The sequence below is a fragment of the Dermacentor silvarum genome, chromosome 3 (assembly GCF_013339745.2).
Source record: "Dermacentor silvarum isolate Dsil-2018 chromosome 3, BIME_Dsil_1.4, whole genome shotgun sequence".
NCBI lineage: Eukaryota > Metazoa > Arthropoda > Arachnida > Ixodida > Ixodidae > Dermacentor > Dermacentor silvarum.
In genome coordinates this window covers 123,056,963-123,071,940 of record NC_051156.1, presented here as the reverse complement: position 1 = coordinate 123,071,940, position 14,978 = coordinate 123,056,963, and the positions used below count along the sequence as shown (strand labels likewise).

At 48.0% G+C, this 14,978-nt stretch overlaps 1 protein-coding gene across 1 annotated transcript in view; it reads left to right on the top strand.

Annotated features, from left to right (window-relative positions):
• Positions 1 to 14,978, top strand: part of LOC125944337 (uncharacterized oxidoreductase TM_0325-like) — a 103,663-nt gene that overhangs the window by 24,766 nt on the left and 63,919 nt on the right. Inside the window, exons 4-5 of the mRNA XM_049664724.1 lie at positions 8,148 to 8,286; positions 8,641 to 8,681. Coding sequence (XP_049520681.1) covers positions 8,148 to 8,286; positions 8,641 to 8,681 — 180 coding nt within the window. The remainder of the gene's footprint in view (positions 1 to 8,147; positions 8,287 to 8,640; positions 8,682 to 14,978) is intronic.

The following is a 14,978-nucleotide window of genomic DNA, read 5'->3' as shown; positions in this document are numbered from 1 at the left end:
CAACAGAAGCAAGAACATACCTACGCAACCTAAGCAACGCAGTCGGTGTATAAAATAGTGCACTCTATTCAACATTTTCTTTATAGCTCAGCGTTAAAGAAGCGTACAGCAAGATAGTTCTAAGCGAACCGCCCCTATTCACTTTTGTTTTAGCACCTATTTTCTTGTTTGACAACGTAACCCATGAGCTCACAGTGAACAATAAATAGTTGCTAGTGTGAAGACAACTAATGCTAATTTTTACAGTGAAGCTGCTATAGGCTAGGTTCCAGGAGATTGCGTCCGTAGAAAACCGGAAGTCTAGTGTACAACAATTTCAGACACATCGCGCCACCTCGTAGAGTTGTATCAAAACACCGCGTTGGCGGCGTTTTCAAACTTAGGACTGTAAAAAGTGCATTATACAGCGGTTTTCAGTGGATCTTACGTTGCTTTTTAACGCGATAGCGTTAAGGGCCCCGTGTCAGCAGAAAATCCGGCGCCGGCGTTGGCGCTGGCCTCGGTGTTGGCGTAGATGTCGGCGTCCATGGAGGGGAAAAGCATCCCGAACCACCGCGACCGCACAGGCCCTCCGCGTGGCCCAAGGTGTTAGTGAACAAAAACTGAATTTCTCACAATGAAATCCGTCAGCAAATTGGTAAAGTACGGCTTAACCACGACCTACAGACATGGTGGCGTCGAATTGTAATTTGAATGACGAGAAAACATAATTCTGGTACGAGGAAACTCAAACACAAACCGTTTTTCGGGCATTTCTACCATACCAACAGCCGCGTGCTCGGGTAGGTAACTTGCGAAAATCATATCCAGATGGCGCTCGCATCCTCGGCAGGCCAAATTGGGACTTAGCCTGCCTAATTCGTTTTGGACACGCACGCGCGTCGGGTCTATAGCAAGCAATTAATAAAATAATACAAAAATGTCACAGTTTATTATAAGACGACTTATATTGCCCCTGGAAAAACGTTTTCCCAACAATACATTTATGTGTAAAAGTGAAGCCGACTTTAAGGGGATCGGTGTAAGTTTGGTCTTTGTAAGCTGGCTTTCCCACGTTTTGGGTTACAGTGAAGCCTACTACTCATTAAGAAGAATGCCATCTGAACGGGGCTCAATAACGCTATGGCGTTCCACTTTAAAGGCGAAGCTTAAGCGTCTTCCAATTTTTCATTAGGTGACGTAGGTCACCCTGGCGACCACGTGAGCGCGATTGGTGTAGCCGTCTTTAACAAAACGCTTTGACGGTATGGTGGTCGCGACTGTTTACGTTCCCCCTGCAACGCCTACGAAAGACATCGAAACTAGAGCACTGCACGGGCCAATTTTTGCGGCCCGGGCCCGGCCCGGGCCCGTTTTTACATTGGGCGGCCCGCCCGAGCCCGATAAAAACTTTTATAGCGAGACCCGGGCCCAGCCCGGGCCCGGGAATAATCTACGTTACCCGCACGGCCCGGCCCGCCACCCCTTTATCTTAAGGCCGAGCCCTGCCCGAGCCCGACTCGAAACTGGCCCGAACGCGGCCCGAGACCTAAAAATACATGTTTTTCAGAGTTGAGAAGCCCGAGAATAACTCGCAGAAAGCCCGAGCCCGGCCCGGGCCCGGGTCAAAAAGCACACGCCGTGCCCAAGCCCGGCCCGAGCCCGTGAAAAAGCTGCTCTACCCGGCCCGGCCCGGCCCGTGGGCCGGGCCGGGCCCGGGCTTTCGGGTAAGCCCGAGCCCGAGCAGTGCTCTAATCGAAACGTTCATGATAGACATGTTCGGTTGGGTGATGCCCAACGATGATACGCCCATTTTCATCGTAGGGGCAATAGTCACAACAGCAGACCCACCATAGTCACAGCTTCGCTGGCTCCCATCTTCACAGTAGTGGAAGGGCTCTGAATTTTTACCCATAGCTCCTTGATAGCAGGAATGGGAATTTGTGGTGTACAGGTTCGTGCACGTCGCTACATAATGCGACACCTTTTCTTTAGCGAGCTGCCCACGAGCGAGTTCAATACTTAGCTATTCTTGTAACGTCGCATTCGGACACCTCCACAACAAAATCGACATTCCAGCAGCTGCATCAAAACGCACCCATAGCAGGGTACGTGAAACGTCTTGGACGTGCTGCAGACGTTGCATTGGCACTTGGGTACAGAAAAGTCGTGGCCATATACACTAGTTATATTTTTTACGTATTGGAAAGCTTACATGCTTAAATAATAATACAGCTAGTGGGGGTCTTATATATATGGTCTAATCTTGCAATTGCGCTCGCTCCCTATTCTTAGTGGGACCGCCGCCGTCAAAAGTGGCGGGGTCGAATTGACATCCCACTGTCTTGCTGCCCGAGTTTCTTTACGCAATTTTTGGACCCTGCATGTCGAACGCGAGGGCATTATACCCAAACAAGCTTGTATGACGAGTTATGCCTCTTTGAACGCCGAGCGAGACACTACATTTCGCTCCAATTATGGTCATGCGCGCCGCGACAATGGCACCATCTGTGTACGCAACACATGCATGATTGAGTCACGGCTTCTTTCCTCTACACAACAATGTCAACGTATGGTACGTGGATTGTACGGTTGCAAACATAACCTCTACCAATATCTAAAGCGAGCGAAGGACAGGACAAGAGAACAACAACAGGCAGCGTTGGCAGCGTCTCAACCAGAGCTCGAGCCACTCGAGCCTCTCCATATAACTGGCGGTAACTGGCTCGAGCCTCTCCGGATAACTGAGTGCACCTTTGAGGTGCTAGGTATGGCTGCATACAGTTTTTCGGACTTGACTGTATATTTTGATGAAAATGATATGTGCTGGATGTACGCCCCTCTTAGTGTAAAACCAGTCCTTGACTTTCGTTCGGGGCCTTCAAAGGTGCTCAAGAATGCCGTCGCAGTCTGCTGTTTGAAAGCTGCGCTTAAGAAATCATTCCCGCATCGCCTAGAGGAAAGTTTTGCAAGACAACTTGAGCTATCCAAGGTTTCACGACTTCCTGAGGACCAGCTGGCCTGCCTGGGCGAGAGGGTTCTGCAAAAAAGTTGTCGCAGTTTCACCTGAAAGGCGAAGCATCAATTGCGATAGCAAAGTTGTAGAGAGCTATACGGAGTAATGATATTAGCTTTATAAGCTGTATAAACTTGGACATGCAGCAGCACCGGCAACACGCAGAACTGTTGTCGACGCCGTCGGCGTTTAGCCCGCGTTCGCTCAAAATGCGTGCGGCGTTGGTGACTGTTGCCGGAGCCTCTGATATAAATAGGCACTTGGTGCCGCAGCTAAACGTCGCCTCCCTTCCCTCCACTCCCCCCCCCCTCCCCCACGGCCTCTCGCGCGTCGGAAGAAGGCGCGTTTGCTCTACATATATGGTGATTGTAAAGGAGGAAAGAGACGCCTACTTCTGCAGCCCTTAAGCGAGCACGGCACAGAACGCGCGTTTGTTCTCCGCCGTGCGTTCACTCCCCGTGAAAGCACGCGCCCCTCGCGCCCTTTCACTCGCACATACAGCGTTCGGCGCGCGGCGACGATTTCATCTCAATTGACGTCATACGGAACCTCACGGCGACGGCGACGGCGACGCCGACGGCAGAAATCTGCTTTTGAGTGTCCATATAATTGCTATCGTAATAAAATGAAGGCAGAATCGAGAGGTTTGCAGCCACACAGGAATCCAAAAAAGAAGCCGATTGCCAGCATTCCGTATCTTCACGATGTGTCGCATCATCTAAGGGGCAAGGTAAAGTTGTAACGTGGTCCTTTCGGCGAACAACAAGCTCGGCAAGTTATGCGCGGCTGTGCAGACGAAGGCAGAAGGTTAAGGGTAAATCATTCATGTGTGCACGTTCAAGCACCAAGAAAGATTGTTGGAATACGACATTGGCGTATTGAGAATGCCATATTGAAGAGACGTTTTTATTAGCACATCGGGTGGAACATGTATCGCGAAGCCATTCGTTACGCTGCATGCCACAGAGTTAGTTCACTTAGATGCGCACCATTGAGCAACGTTTGGCCTTAGAAGGTTTTTTCCAACTTGTTTCTTGGGAGTACGTGCTTTTTCAGTGCTTATATTGTCACCCAGCTAGTAAAGCTAGAATAGTTCACCAGCAACAGATAGGCAAAAAACACGTCAGCCTTTAGCAATGGCTGGACCTCGGAGAGCGCGCACTCAACCACGAACTTCGTCGTTCTCGCCTCAAGGGGCCAGTGTCACCACGTGCCAACTTTTTTTGCGTCAGTGCTCCCCTCTCAAAAGCGACCGACCCGGTCGCTTCAAGGGCAGCGGACGAGCACTATGGGCAAGAGTGCCAACATGAAAAAAAAAAAAACATACAAGAATGTACACAATGCTGAAGCGCTTTGTGAGGGTTGCTTATCCCTCGCGTGAGTAGTACGGCTTCATCCGTACTACATGGACGACTTCAGCACGGGGACGGCGTCGGTTCGAACCAGGATCAGAGCTTTGAGGCACCACCACATCACTGAGGCGGCGTACAACTTCGTAGGGGCTGACATAGCGGCGCAACAATTTCTCCGAGAGCCAACGGTGTCGGGTAGGTGTCCACACCCACACGCGGTCGCCTGGTGAGTACTGGACGTTCCGTCGGGTCCGGTTGTAACGGTAGGCGTTGGCGTCGGTATTCTGCTGGGTGCGGATGCGATTTCGAGCAAGCTGGCGAGTTTCCTCTGCTTTCTCGACGAACTCTTCAGTGGTGTCCTTCCTTGTGGTTCCGTGGTCTACCGGGAGCATGGCGTCTAACGGGGTTGTAACGCGACGTCCGTAAACAAGCTTGAATGGTGTAAACTCGGTGGTCTCCTGCACAGCGGTATTATAAGCAAACGTCACGTATGGCAAAATTTTATCCTATGTCGTCAGTGTCGCCTCGTGGTTCTCAAACCTTGTTTTCGCTGAATCTTAAAGAGCGAAGTAGACGTAGCGTAGCTAACGCTCGTGGGTCCAGTCGTTGAAGTAGGCGACCCGGTAAAATGATCAAGCCAGTCGTCGGCGTCCTCTGAAGCACTCCCGTGGAACGGATTCGGCGTCCGGGTCTGATTGACGACCACGTGCGATGCTGCAGTAGCGGCAGGAGGTGGTTGGTTCGTCATTCTACTTCGTTCGGGTCCGTGCTGTGGCTGGGGTCCTTGGAGACGTCGGCTGGTACGTACATGCATAGGGTTAAGCTCGGCCGAACTACTCGCCGGGCTTAGGTCTGGGGTACGCTCCGGAGAGCTTAACATCGACCGTACCCAGCACCTCCAGCAGAAATGTCACCCAGCTAGTACAGCTAGAATAGTTCACCAGCAACAGACAGGCAAAAAACACGTCAGCCTTTATAGCAATGGCTGGACCTCGGAGAGCGCGCGCGCAACCACGAACTTCGTCGTTCTCGCCTCAAGGGGCCAGTGTCACCACGTGCCAACTTATTTTGCGTCAATATATCCGTTTGTGTTTCAGTAAAATCCACAGTTGATAGTCTGCGTTGTTTGTGTTTTCTTTCCTTTCGTCTCTGTTGTCTTTGCCCATGTCAATATGCATTACCAACTCTCCCTGCAAACTACCCTTATGAATGAGGCTATCTCGGCAACACAACATGGCAGCACCATCTAACGCCTCACTAAGGTAAATAATGTAAAAACAAACCAGTCGTTATAACATCGTTTGAACCAAAGGTTCCAAGGCGGATACTGTTCTCACTGTGTATAACCGAATCCCATTGGCCACCGGAGAAATTCAGTTGTAACCTTATTCTACTATTTAACAAAGTGGCTTTAATAGGTTACAATAAATGTACAACCCGAAAGTACAAAACTGCTTCTTTGGTGACTGACGTTAAATATTGAAGGTTCTATTGAGTAAACATATACGAGGCTCATTAAGCACAACGGACTGAACAGTATTAGCCTAGTCCATGGTCAGTTACTGAGCACAAAACAGTGTCGTTTAGTTCAAGACCAGTCTTCAGCAAGGACAAGTCTTCAGGAAAGCTTGCTTTGGAAAACTCTCTCTTCACGCACGAAAATCCTAAGATTGAAATTCCTTTACAATATATCCAAAAGTGAAACTGGTATTGACAAAACACTGTTTATTAAGGAGCCGCCTTACGTTTCATCTAGGAGAGGGAGAGGCCACGCTAACAAAATTAGAGCTTATCAGTGCCGTACCAATGTGTTTAAATATTCATTTTTTTCCTAACACGATTAACGATTAGAAGTAGCTCCCTAATGAAGTGATGGCAGCGTCTAGTATTGAAAATGCTATTGAGAGCCATATGGTCTGTTATTCATCTTTGAACATACGCTACTGTGTGCACTGTTTTCTTTTTTCCTCCTTCTCTAGATGTTGCTGTACTTCGTTAGCTTAACCGATGCTGTATTTACTGATGTATTCTCTTGACATTGCGGAATATTTTTCCATTGTGACCCCCTGTATTTTAACCACGCTATGATAATGCCGTGCAGGCGATGTAGGTATACCGAATAAATAAATAAATAAATAAATAAATAAATAAATAATAAATAAATAAATAAATAAATAAATAAATAAATAAATAAATAAATAAATAAATAAATAAATAAATAAATAAATAAATAAATAAATAAATAAATAAATAAATAAATAAATAAATCAGTAAACAGTCCTTTGGTCGACTGTGACTGGCAGCCATGCGCAGGGTACGACGCGAGCTGCTACGACGCAGAGTCATTGACCCTAGGCTTCCGGATCTTTGTGATGTTTTATAAATTCTGAGGACAGTTCGAGAGTGTAAAAAGCGAGAATGTGCCAAAATAATTAGGATACCATATACCGCGTAATCTATAGACCTTACGGAATTTCTGGAAGGTGCCGGTGGGCGATAGAACAATTATAATCCTTTAAATGAATAGGAAGAAATGGCACACATTATTTGCACAAAACGTCAAGATGCATATTCGGCTAGTAAGCAAACTTTCGCTAATTAAAATTTAAACTGACACAATTACGGCACAAGTTGCAGTTGATGAATTGTAGCGGGTGCTTTTCCAAACTCTCATTTATATATTCGTTAATGAGAGAAAAACAATTAAACACGTGTTGATTGTTACGCTATCTTGACCCGCCATGGTGACGTAGTGGCTATGCCGTTTCGCTGATAAGCTAGAAGGCACAGGCGAAAATCCCGGCCGCGGCGGATTTTGATGGAGCTGAAATGCCGAAACGCCCGTGTACTGTGCATTGGCTGCATATTAAAGAACGCCAGGTGGGTGAAATTAATTCGTAGTCCCCCACTACAGCGTGCCTCAAAATAATATAGTGGTTTGGGACTTAAAAACTCCCGAATGTAATTTTTTTACGTTGTACCTGGCACAAAGTTTTAGGATGGCATCAGTTTCGGGGTACGAGAACAATCCACTCTTGTATTAATTACATTTCAACCAAGCGCTCTTTTAAGCGTAACGCGAATGCATTTCCTCGCACAATTTGGGATTGAATTTCTAGATAGCAGTGCCATCCTGAGAAATCTCTCCAGGTGGATACGCCTTGCGAACTCAGCGGCTTCAACTCCTTAATTGTACGCCTCTTCCTGCAACGGTTGTGAGATGCGCCCCATCGCGAGACGGGGATGACGTCCAGAGCGGATGTGTCTATCTAAAAAGAAGGGGAAGAATGTTAGTTTTGAAAATAATGGATATAATGCCTATATAATGCCTATATTACAACCTTGGTAAACGGCCTTGCCGCGAACGTAGACACTCAAAAAATAATGACGAAATCGCATGCTCTAAGAACACCAAGTAGGCGTCAAAGAGTTCCTTCGAACAGCGGTACCTACCCAGTCTCGCGTCTGCAGTGACCGACGTCGGCGGCAATGAGGCTCGTTGAAGAGTGGGACGTATCTAAACATTGTCACATACTCGTTAATCCGAGTTGTTCCGATGGCTGGTTTCGTACCTTGTTACACCAGCACAGCAGCTCGATGCGCTACCCATTCGACCACTGACTACCTAGTGGTACGGAGGGTAGGCGGGTAAACGGCTAGATACAAACATAGATAGATAGCCCCCGGAATGTTCGTGAAGCACCCTCAGAACGCTAACGCATTGCAAATACTTAAGGAGGTAGTGACTGTAACGCTATGCTGTTGTCATTTCGCTGCGTTTTTTTTTTTTTGTCTTACAGGTTAACAATGCCGGAATTCACTTGAAAGGATGCATTCAAAGTACCTCAGTGGAAGACTTTAACAAAGTGTGGCGGACGAACTTCCTCGGTCCGCTCTGCATGATCAAAAACGCTGTACCCTACTTGCGTCAAACTAAAGGTACGCTTAGAATTCCATTCTACCTGGCGATTTGGCTATGTGACATTGTTCGTTCGCTGAGCACAATGCGCTGTTCCAGACGTGAGATTTTCGATCATAGTGTTAGCTGCTTCCTCCAGCGACCTGAGTATACTTATATATTCTCATCAATATATGGTCTATATGGCTCTAAATACAGTGCTTTCATGAGTATCACCAAAGCTATGCGCGTCACTGTCATCAGTCGTTTGGCCGCAATCTTGCTTACGGTTATGGACAGATCTGAAGTGACACAAAAAGCAATGATGTACTCATGTACTCAAGAATAGGATTACCGCTTAACAGTTCAGCGATACATCTTTATTTTTGTTCCAGGCAGCATCGTGAACATTTCCAGCGTCGGAGGGTTGACTGCGGTGAGTGAAATATCAAATTTTATCACAGATATGTGTTTTACAGCGAAGCTCTTTACCTCTCGTTGGGCGGAAAATTTCGTGGTGTAAACACAAACCTGCATACCAGCAGTGCGATAGCTTCGCCGAGCTGGGGGCGAGAGAGCTGAGAGAGAGTGAAAGCAGAGTATAAAAAATAGCATCGCGCAGCACAGCGGATGCACTGTGGAGAGGAGGAGGGAAGGTTATTTGGTAGTGGGACGCGTAGCGCTGCTGCCGACGCCGATCGCGTTTCCCTGCGTTCGCGCCGAGCCAGTTTTATTGCGATAGCAATTATATGGACACTTCAACCGGATTTTTGCCGTCGGCGTCGCCGTCGTCGTCGCCGTCGCCGTGAGGTTCCCTATAGATAAAATCTTCGCCGCGTGCCGTATGCCCGAGCGGAAGCGTGCGGGGACGCGCGCTGTCACGGAGAGCGAACGCACTCAATCTCCCACGCGCAAGCAAGGAAGCGGGAAGCCAGCGCCGGAGGGAGCGCGGGGGGGGGGGGGGGGGGGCGCATTTTCACTCTGCCAACAACCGCGCTCGTCGCTCGCTCGCACCGTCTCTTATCTCCACACGGCTCTGACCTTTATGCGCCGTGCATTCGCCGCTCAGTTTCCGTTGAAGCGATAGACCGCACGTACCTTCGCCCGCTGCTGCGGCGTATATATGCGCTTGCTGCCAGCGTTTTGACAGTCGTTGTCTGCAGTCATTCAGTGTGATCCATTCATGTTTGTTTGTGCGCGCTCACACCACGCTTGTTCAATCAGTTAGTAATAGTCGGGTCACATTTTCCAACGCACGCTACACATGCAATGCTGCCCGGATCGGCAGTGCAGCACTACAGGTGTGTCCCTTCGTACGCGCTGCCCACGGGAAGCGCTTCTCATCAACACCACCGTTTCACACGCGCCTTCTCGTGATCGTCGAGTCTCTCTTCATATCGGTCTACTTACGCCGCAGCACACCTGCTTACTTAATCAGCTCATGTTTACTACAATTCATATTGCTACCAAGACATTTCTGTGTTGCTATCGCATTCATTGCTTCGCCCTTAGGGCGAAACTGTGACATTTTTTTAAGGAGGCATTGGCCGAGCGCGTCTGGTGTACATGACTGCAGCCGATGCCTCTGGAGGCGGCTCGGCAGGTTTCGACCAGACAACTGGACACCAGTTGCTTCCGAAAGACTTAAGAGAGAGCTAGGGAAGCTGAAACCAAGCGTCGCCGAAGAGAACATCCAGAGTTTAGATTGACGGAAGCCGAGAGTTCGCGTAGGCGAAGAAATGAAGATTCGGAGGCCTGTAAACGTGGCCCGTTGAATTCATCGCGATACTACGCGGAACATCGCGAAGAAATCCTGAGCGCCAGGAAACTAGGTGTGTGGTTTGCCACTACTTTACTAGGCTTTCCCCAGCTCCGCTGGTCTCTGGTGTTTGCGGTAGCAAAGCCACGCATAATTTTTACAGCGAAGCTGCATACCTCTCGTTGGTCGGAAAATTTCATGGAGTAAACACAAGACGCCAGCAATAAGCCGCGAAGCCCTGGCGCAAACAGAATTGGTGACAGTAAACCTACAGCTCCAGACATTGAGCGCTCTCGTTCTGGAACCCATACGCTGTGGCACCCTCAAAGAGGAAACGCCGGCCGGGAAGGTGTACCTGGTCTTGACTGTTATAGAGTAACTTCAAAGGCAAATTATGCAACAAAGTGAAATAATGAGAACTTCGGTCCAGCCGCTTAACCACGAGACATCCGCACGAGATATTGTTGAGCCGGATGTTTTTCAAGGAGACTCGCAAAGTGCGCACTATGGGGTGTGGTTTTTCGAGTACGCCTGTGACAAAAATATGTGGCACACCGATGACACAAAGATTTTAAATATGCGCCTCTATTTTGGCGCTATCGCCAGAAAATCGTATGATGTGCAACTCATGAATTATGAACCAACATGTTGGGAATTGTGGAAAAACAACTTTTTAGCGGCTTTCTAAGGCAACGCAGCGGAAAGATGGGATGCTGCACTACAGTTCAGATCTACATGTGGCTCTATGCTTAAGTATTGTCTTGAGAAGCGTCGCCTATTGTATTCTGCAGAACCGCGAAGCTGGCGCCTCCAGCAGTTGTAGATTTGGTAACGCAAGTATTGTGTATGGACATCCGCAGTCAAATCCAGCTCAAAGGTCCAAGAGCATTGGATGACCTTCTGAGCTGTCTACAGGCTTCAGTGTCAACAGTTACATTGAGAAGACCACCAGGCGGTAGAAAAGAACAACTTAATTCTCATAAACTGAGTGAGCATCTAGAGTCGTTGCCGTCTTCTGAGCGTGAAGATAGCTTCATAAACAGACACCTGGGAAGCATCGATCATGATTATGATGACGGTGAAGGACCAGTTACCGAAGTTTGCGACACACTAGTTCCGCATAAACTGACTACCGTGGATCAAAAGCCAGAGGGAAAGAGCTACGGTGAGACCGTGTATTTAGTGTCCTCAAGGTTACTGTACGCCCCCATTGAAGTAGATGGCATTGAAGTGATGGCCCTCGTTGACAGTGAGGCTTCTGTCTCAATTATCAACAAGAGTCGAGTGGATGCCGGTCATCTGCATGCTGGTAGAACGTTGTACGTCCAAGCTTACAAAGGGTCAGTGACCATGTATAGCAAATGGATAACCCTGGCCATTGAATTACAATGATATGCTATTACCAGTGATGTACTGGCAATTCACAATGTCGCTTATGATTTTCTTTTATCTCGCCCAGTCATGAAGAAACTTAAGATAAACCTGTATTGGGACGACAAAGTAATGGCCGAAGACAACTTAGGGACTGGAGATCCTGGTAAAGAACCTAGCGTAACAAGGCTGATGTTCAACCAGGAAGACCGTCAAGACAAAGTACCCAGAGCTTACATGAATGGGGAGGTATCCTCCAGCGATGAAATCACATGTTCCTTTCGAGCTCGCAGATAAAACAGCGGTTCGTAGCGCCCCCTATAATATGTCCAGAGATAAAAAGGTGAGGTTGAAAAAGGAGTTGCAAGAGATGTTGCAGGCAAGTATCATCCGGCCTTCTGTATCGCCATTTGCTTCTCCTATCAACTATTGCACCAAAAGAAGACGCAACGTTCCGCCTATGTACAGACTACCGGGCTCTCAATCGGCAAACTGAATCGATTCCTTATCCAATGCCAAGAATCGACGACATCATTGACGAAACTGGTGGTTGCCATATTTCTGTTTGGCTCTTGGAAGATTCAACTAAGCGAAGAAACGCAAAAGTACACCGCGTTCATAACCCCATTTGACTTGCTTGAGTACAACCGCCTACCATTTGGTTGGAAAAACTCCCCTGCGTGGTTTCAGAAGATTATGACCGACATTCTGAAACCTTACTGGGGCGCATTTTGCAATGTATACATCGACGACATTATCATCTACTCAAAGACAAAGGAGGAGCACCGTAACCATCTTTCAAAGATTCTTCACGCTCTCAGCCTTGTCCAACTCAAAGTAAACTTCAAGAAAAGTGCATTCTTTGAAGATAAAGTAGTATTTCTTGGCAGGGTGTTCGATGAACACACTAAACGAACTAAGCAAAAATCGGTAGAGAGGATCTCCAAGCTGGTAAAGCCTTGCGACGTGCACTGCCTGCGTGTTTTTCTTGGCCTAGCAGGACACTTCCGGGCGTTTACCAAATATATTGCACTGAGAACAAGGTGCCTGGCACGGTTAACCCAGACAGACGTGCATTTTCAATGGGACGAGGAGTGCACGAAGGTGCCTATTGTGAGCTTGTAAAAATGATATCGTCGGACCCAATCTTGCGAATATCGGATTTTTCTCTGCCTTTCGATCGTGATGAACACGGACGCATCACACTATGCAACTGGTGCAGTTCCATACCAGAAACCCTAAAAACAGGCTGATCAAACGAAACGCCGCGTTGTGCAGTACTATAACAAATACGCTAACCCGCGGTAATCACTCAACCACAGAGAAGGAAGCCCTGGCCACCTGAAAAGCTGTTCACAATTTTTGTACTTACCTGGAAGGTGCAAAATTCATCCTTTTCACTGACCGTCAAGGACTGACTCAACTTCTGAGCATGGCACAACCAAGAGGTCGCAATGCCACATGGGTCAACTATCTGCAACAGTTTGATTTTGTAATTTCGCATCGTCCTGGCCGGCTCTTGTTGTCTCCGGTGTACCAGAATGTCTGGTACACCGGAGCATCGGGTCAAAAGGAATGGGCCTCTATTGGAAGCACATTTAAGTATTACACCAGGAGGTGTAATACACTAGGAATCCGGAAGAGTGAAACAGTCTGCGTTGGATGCATAAAAGAAGAAGTGAGATGAAATGGCGGACGACACCGACTCACTGAGACTGTCTTTTGTATAGCTGTTCTAGTTAGGGACGCTATATATATATATATATATATATATATATATATATACAGTAATGAGTGACACGTCACCACGCTTTCATATATAAAAGGGAGACCCGTCTAGCAACTCATTCAGTTCATTCTAAGCCTGCCATTGGTAGACCACGGAAGTTAGACACCAGAAGAACAGCATGAATACAATGCTCGACCATGTGGTGTTTGATATAGCTTCGCTGGACATTCACGTTCGCAGGGCGGGATGGCGACCAATTTTTCAAACATATTATAGGCTTTATATCCGTCGTACTGCGTTGCAACAGCTTTGCGCAATATTTTAGTTCATGGCCGAGGCTTAGTTCGCGGTCTTTGAAGCAGATGAGAGTGCGGGGATGTAATGGAGAATCTTTTGCGCGATGAGAGTATTTTGCGCAGTTGGAAAGCTTTAATATTCTAAAATGGCTATCTTTAAGTTCAAGTTGTATGACCACAAAAATATGCCTTCCCAGTTATTACCGATAACTGAATGAATACCAGAAATCATCTCATCCGTTCTGAAGAGTGGTTGCATAATGCGCCCTTGTTAGACCGACCGACCGACCGACCGACCGACCGACCGACCGACGAACCGACCGGCTGGCCGGCCCGCGAGCCAGTCAGCCAGCCAACCAACGGAACTTCATTTTCAGCAACACAAAAAGATATACAAAATATTTCGAACGATACCGTAACGTGGCTAGCTGCCGGTCCATCATGATATACTATCAAAATGCACAGGCCAGCTGCAAAAACAATATATCCGTGTGGTGTCATGAGGGAGCGCACAGGCGACGAACAAATATAGGACCTACGTTCTGTTTTTCGAAGTCTTCACGCTCCGTCACCAGATGACAACGCGTTTGTGAAAAAAAAAAAATGTCGCAGTTTCGCCCGAAAGGCGAAGCATCGATTGCGATAGCAAATTAGTAGACAACTATACGAACTAAGGATAGTAGTTTTATCTGCCGTATACCTTTGTAAACATTCGCTTACTAACTAAATTAACGAGCACGATGTAACGTGCGCACAGGCAAATATGAACGCATCTCGCTCGATGATCGCGGAAACTCGCTGTCAAAATGCTGGAGTGAGGAGGCGCGGCAATAGCAGCGAGCGAATTGACTTTCGTGCCGTCTCTCGCTTCAACTTGAACTAAACGTTGAAAGCACAGCGCATGCAGGCGAGGCTACCGGCACTATTTACAATTTCCTCACATCGTAGTTCGCGTTGAAGATGAGGCCCGCGCGCGCGCACACATTTTGCACGTCGCAGATGGCTTTCAAGATAAGCGCCCGGGCGACCGCCGCCGGAGTAAAACTCACCTTCTCGCCTCACCGCCCCCCCCCCCCCCCCCCCCCCCGAGGCCTAACGCGCCACAGAAGCGCGCTTCCGCTAGCTTTTCTCCCTCGCATGCGCGAGATTGTGTCGCAGTCGGCGGCTTATCCTCGCAAGTTTTCACTCGCACATACAGCGTACGGCGCGGGGCGACGACGTTTCCGGGTTGTTACTTTATGGAACCGCACAGCGACGTCTACGACCGCGGAAGAAATGTGCTTCGAGTGTCCATATTTATTGCGAGTGACCGCAATAAAACATATCTTGTTAGAAGTACGCAACAACATTGGTGGAGGTGGTGCTTAACGACGTAGTCCGTGCACGAAAAGCCGCTCATCAGCCGAAACACCAGAGTTGTACCTGTGGACACTTCCATTCATCGGGCCAGCTGACGACTACAAGATTTGTCGCCCGTGTTGGAACAACTTCCTACTAAGAGAGCGACAATACCTCGAACAGTTATAAAAGGCCCTACATCTACCCAATACACATTACGATGATCTGATCTGCGGGTAC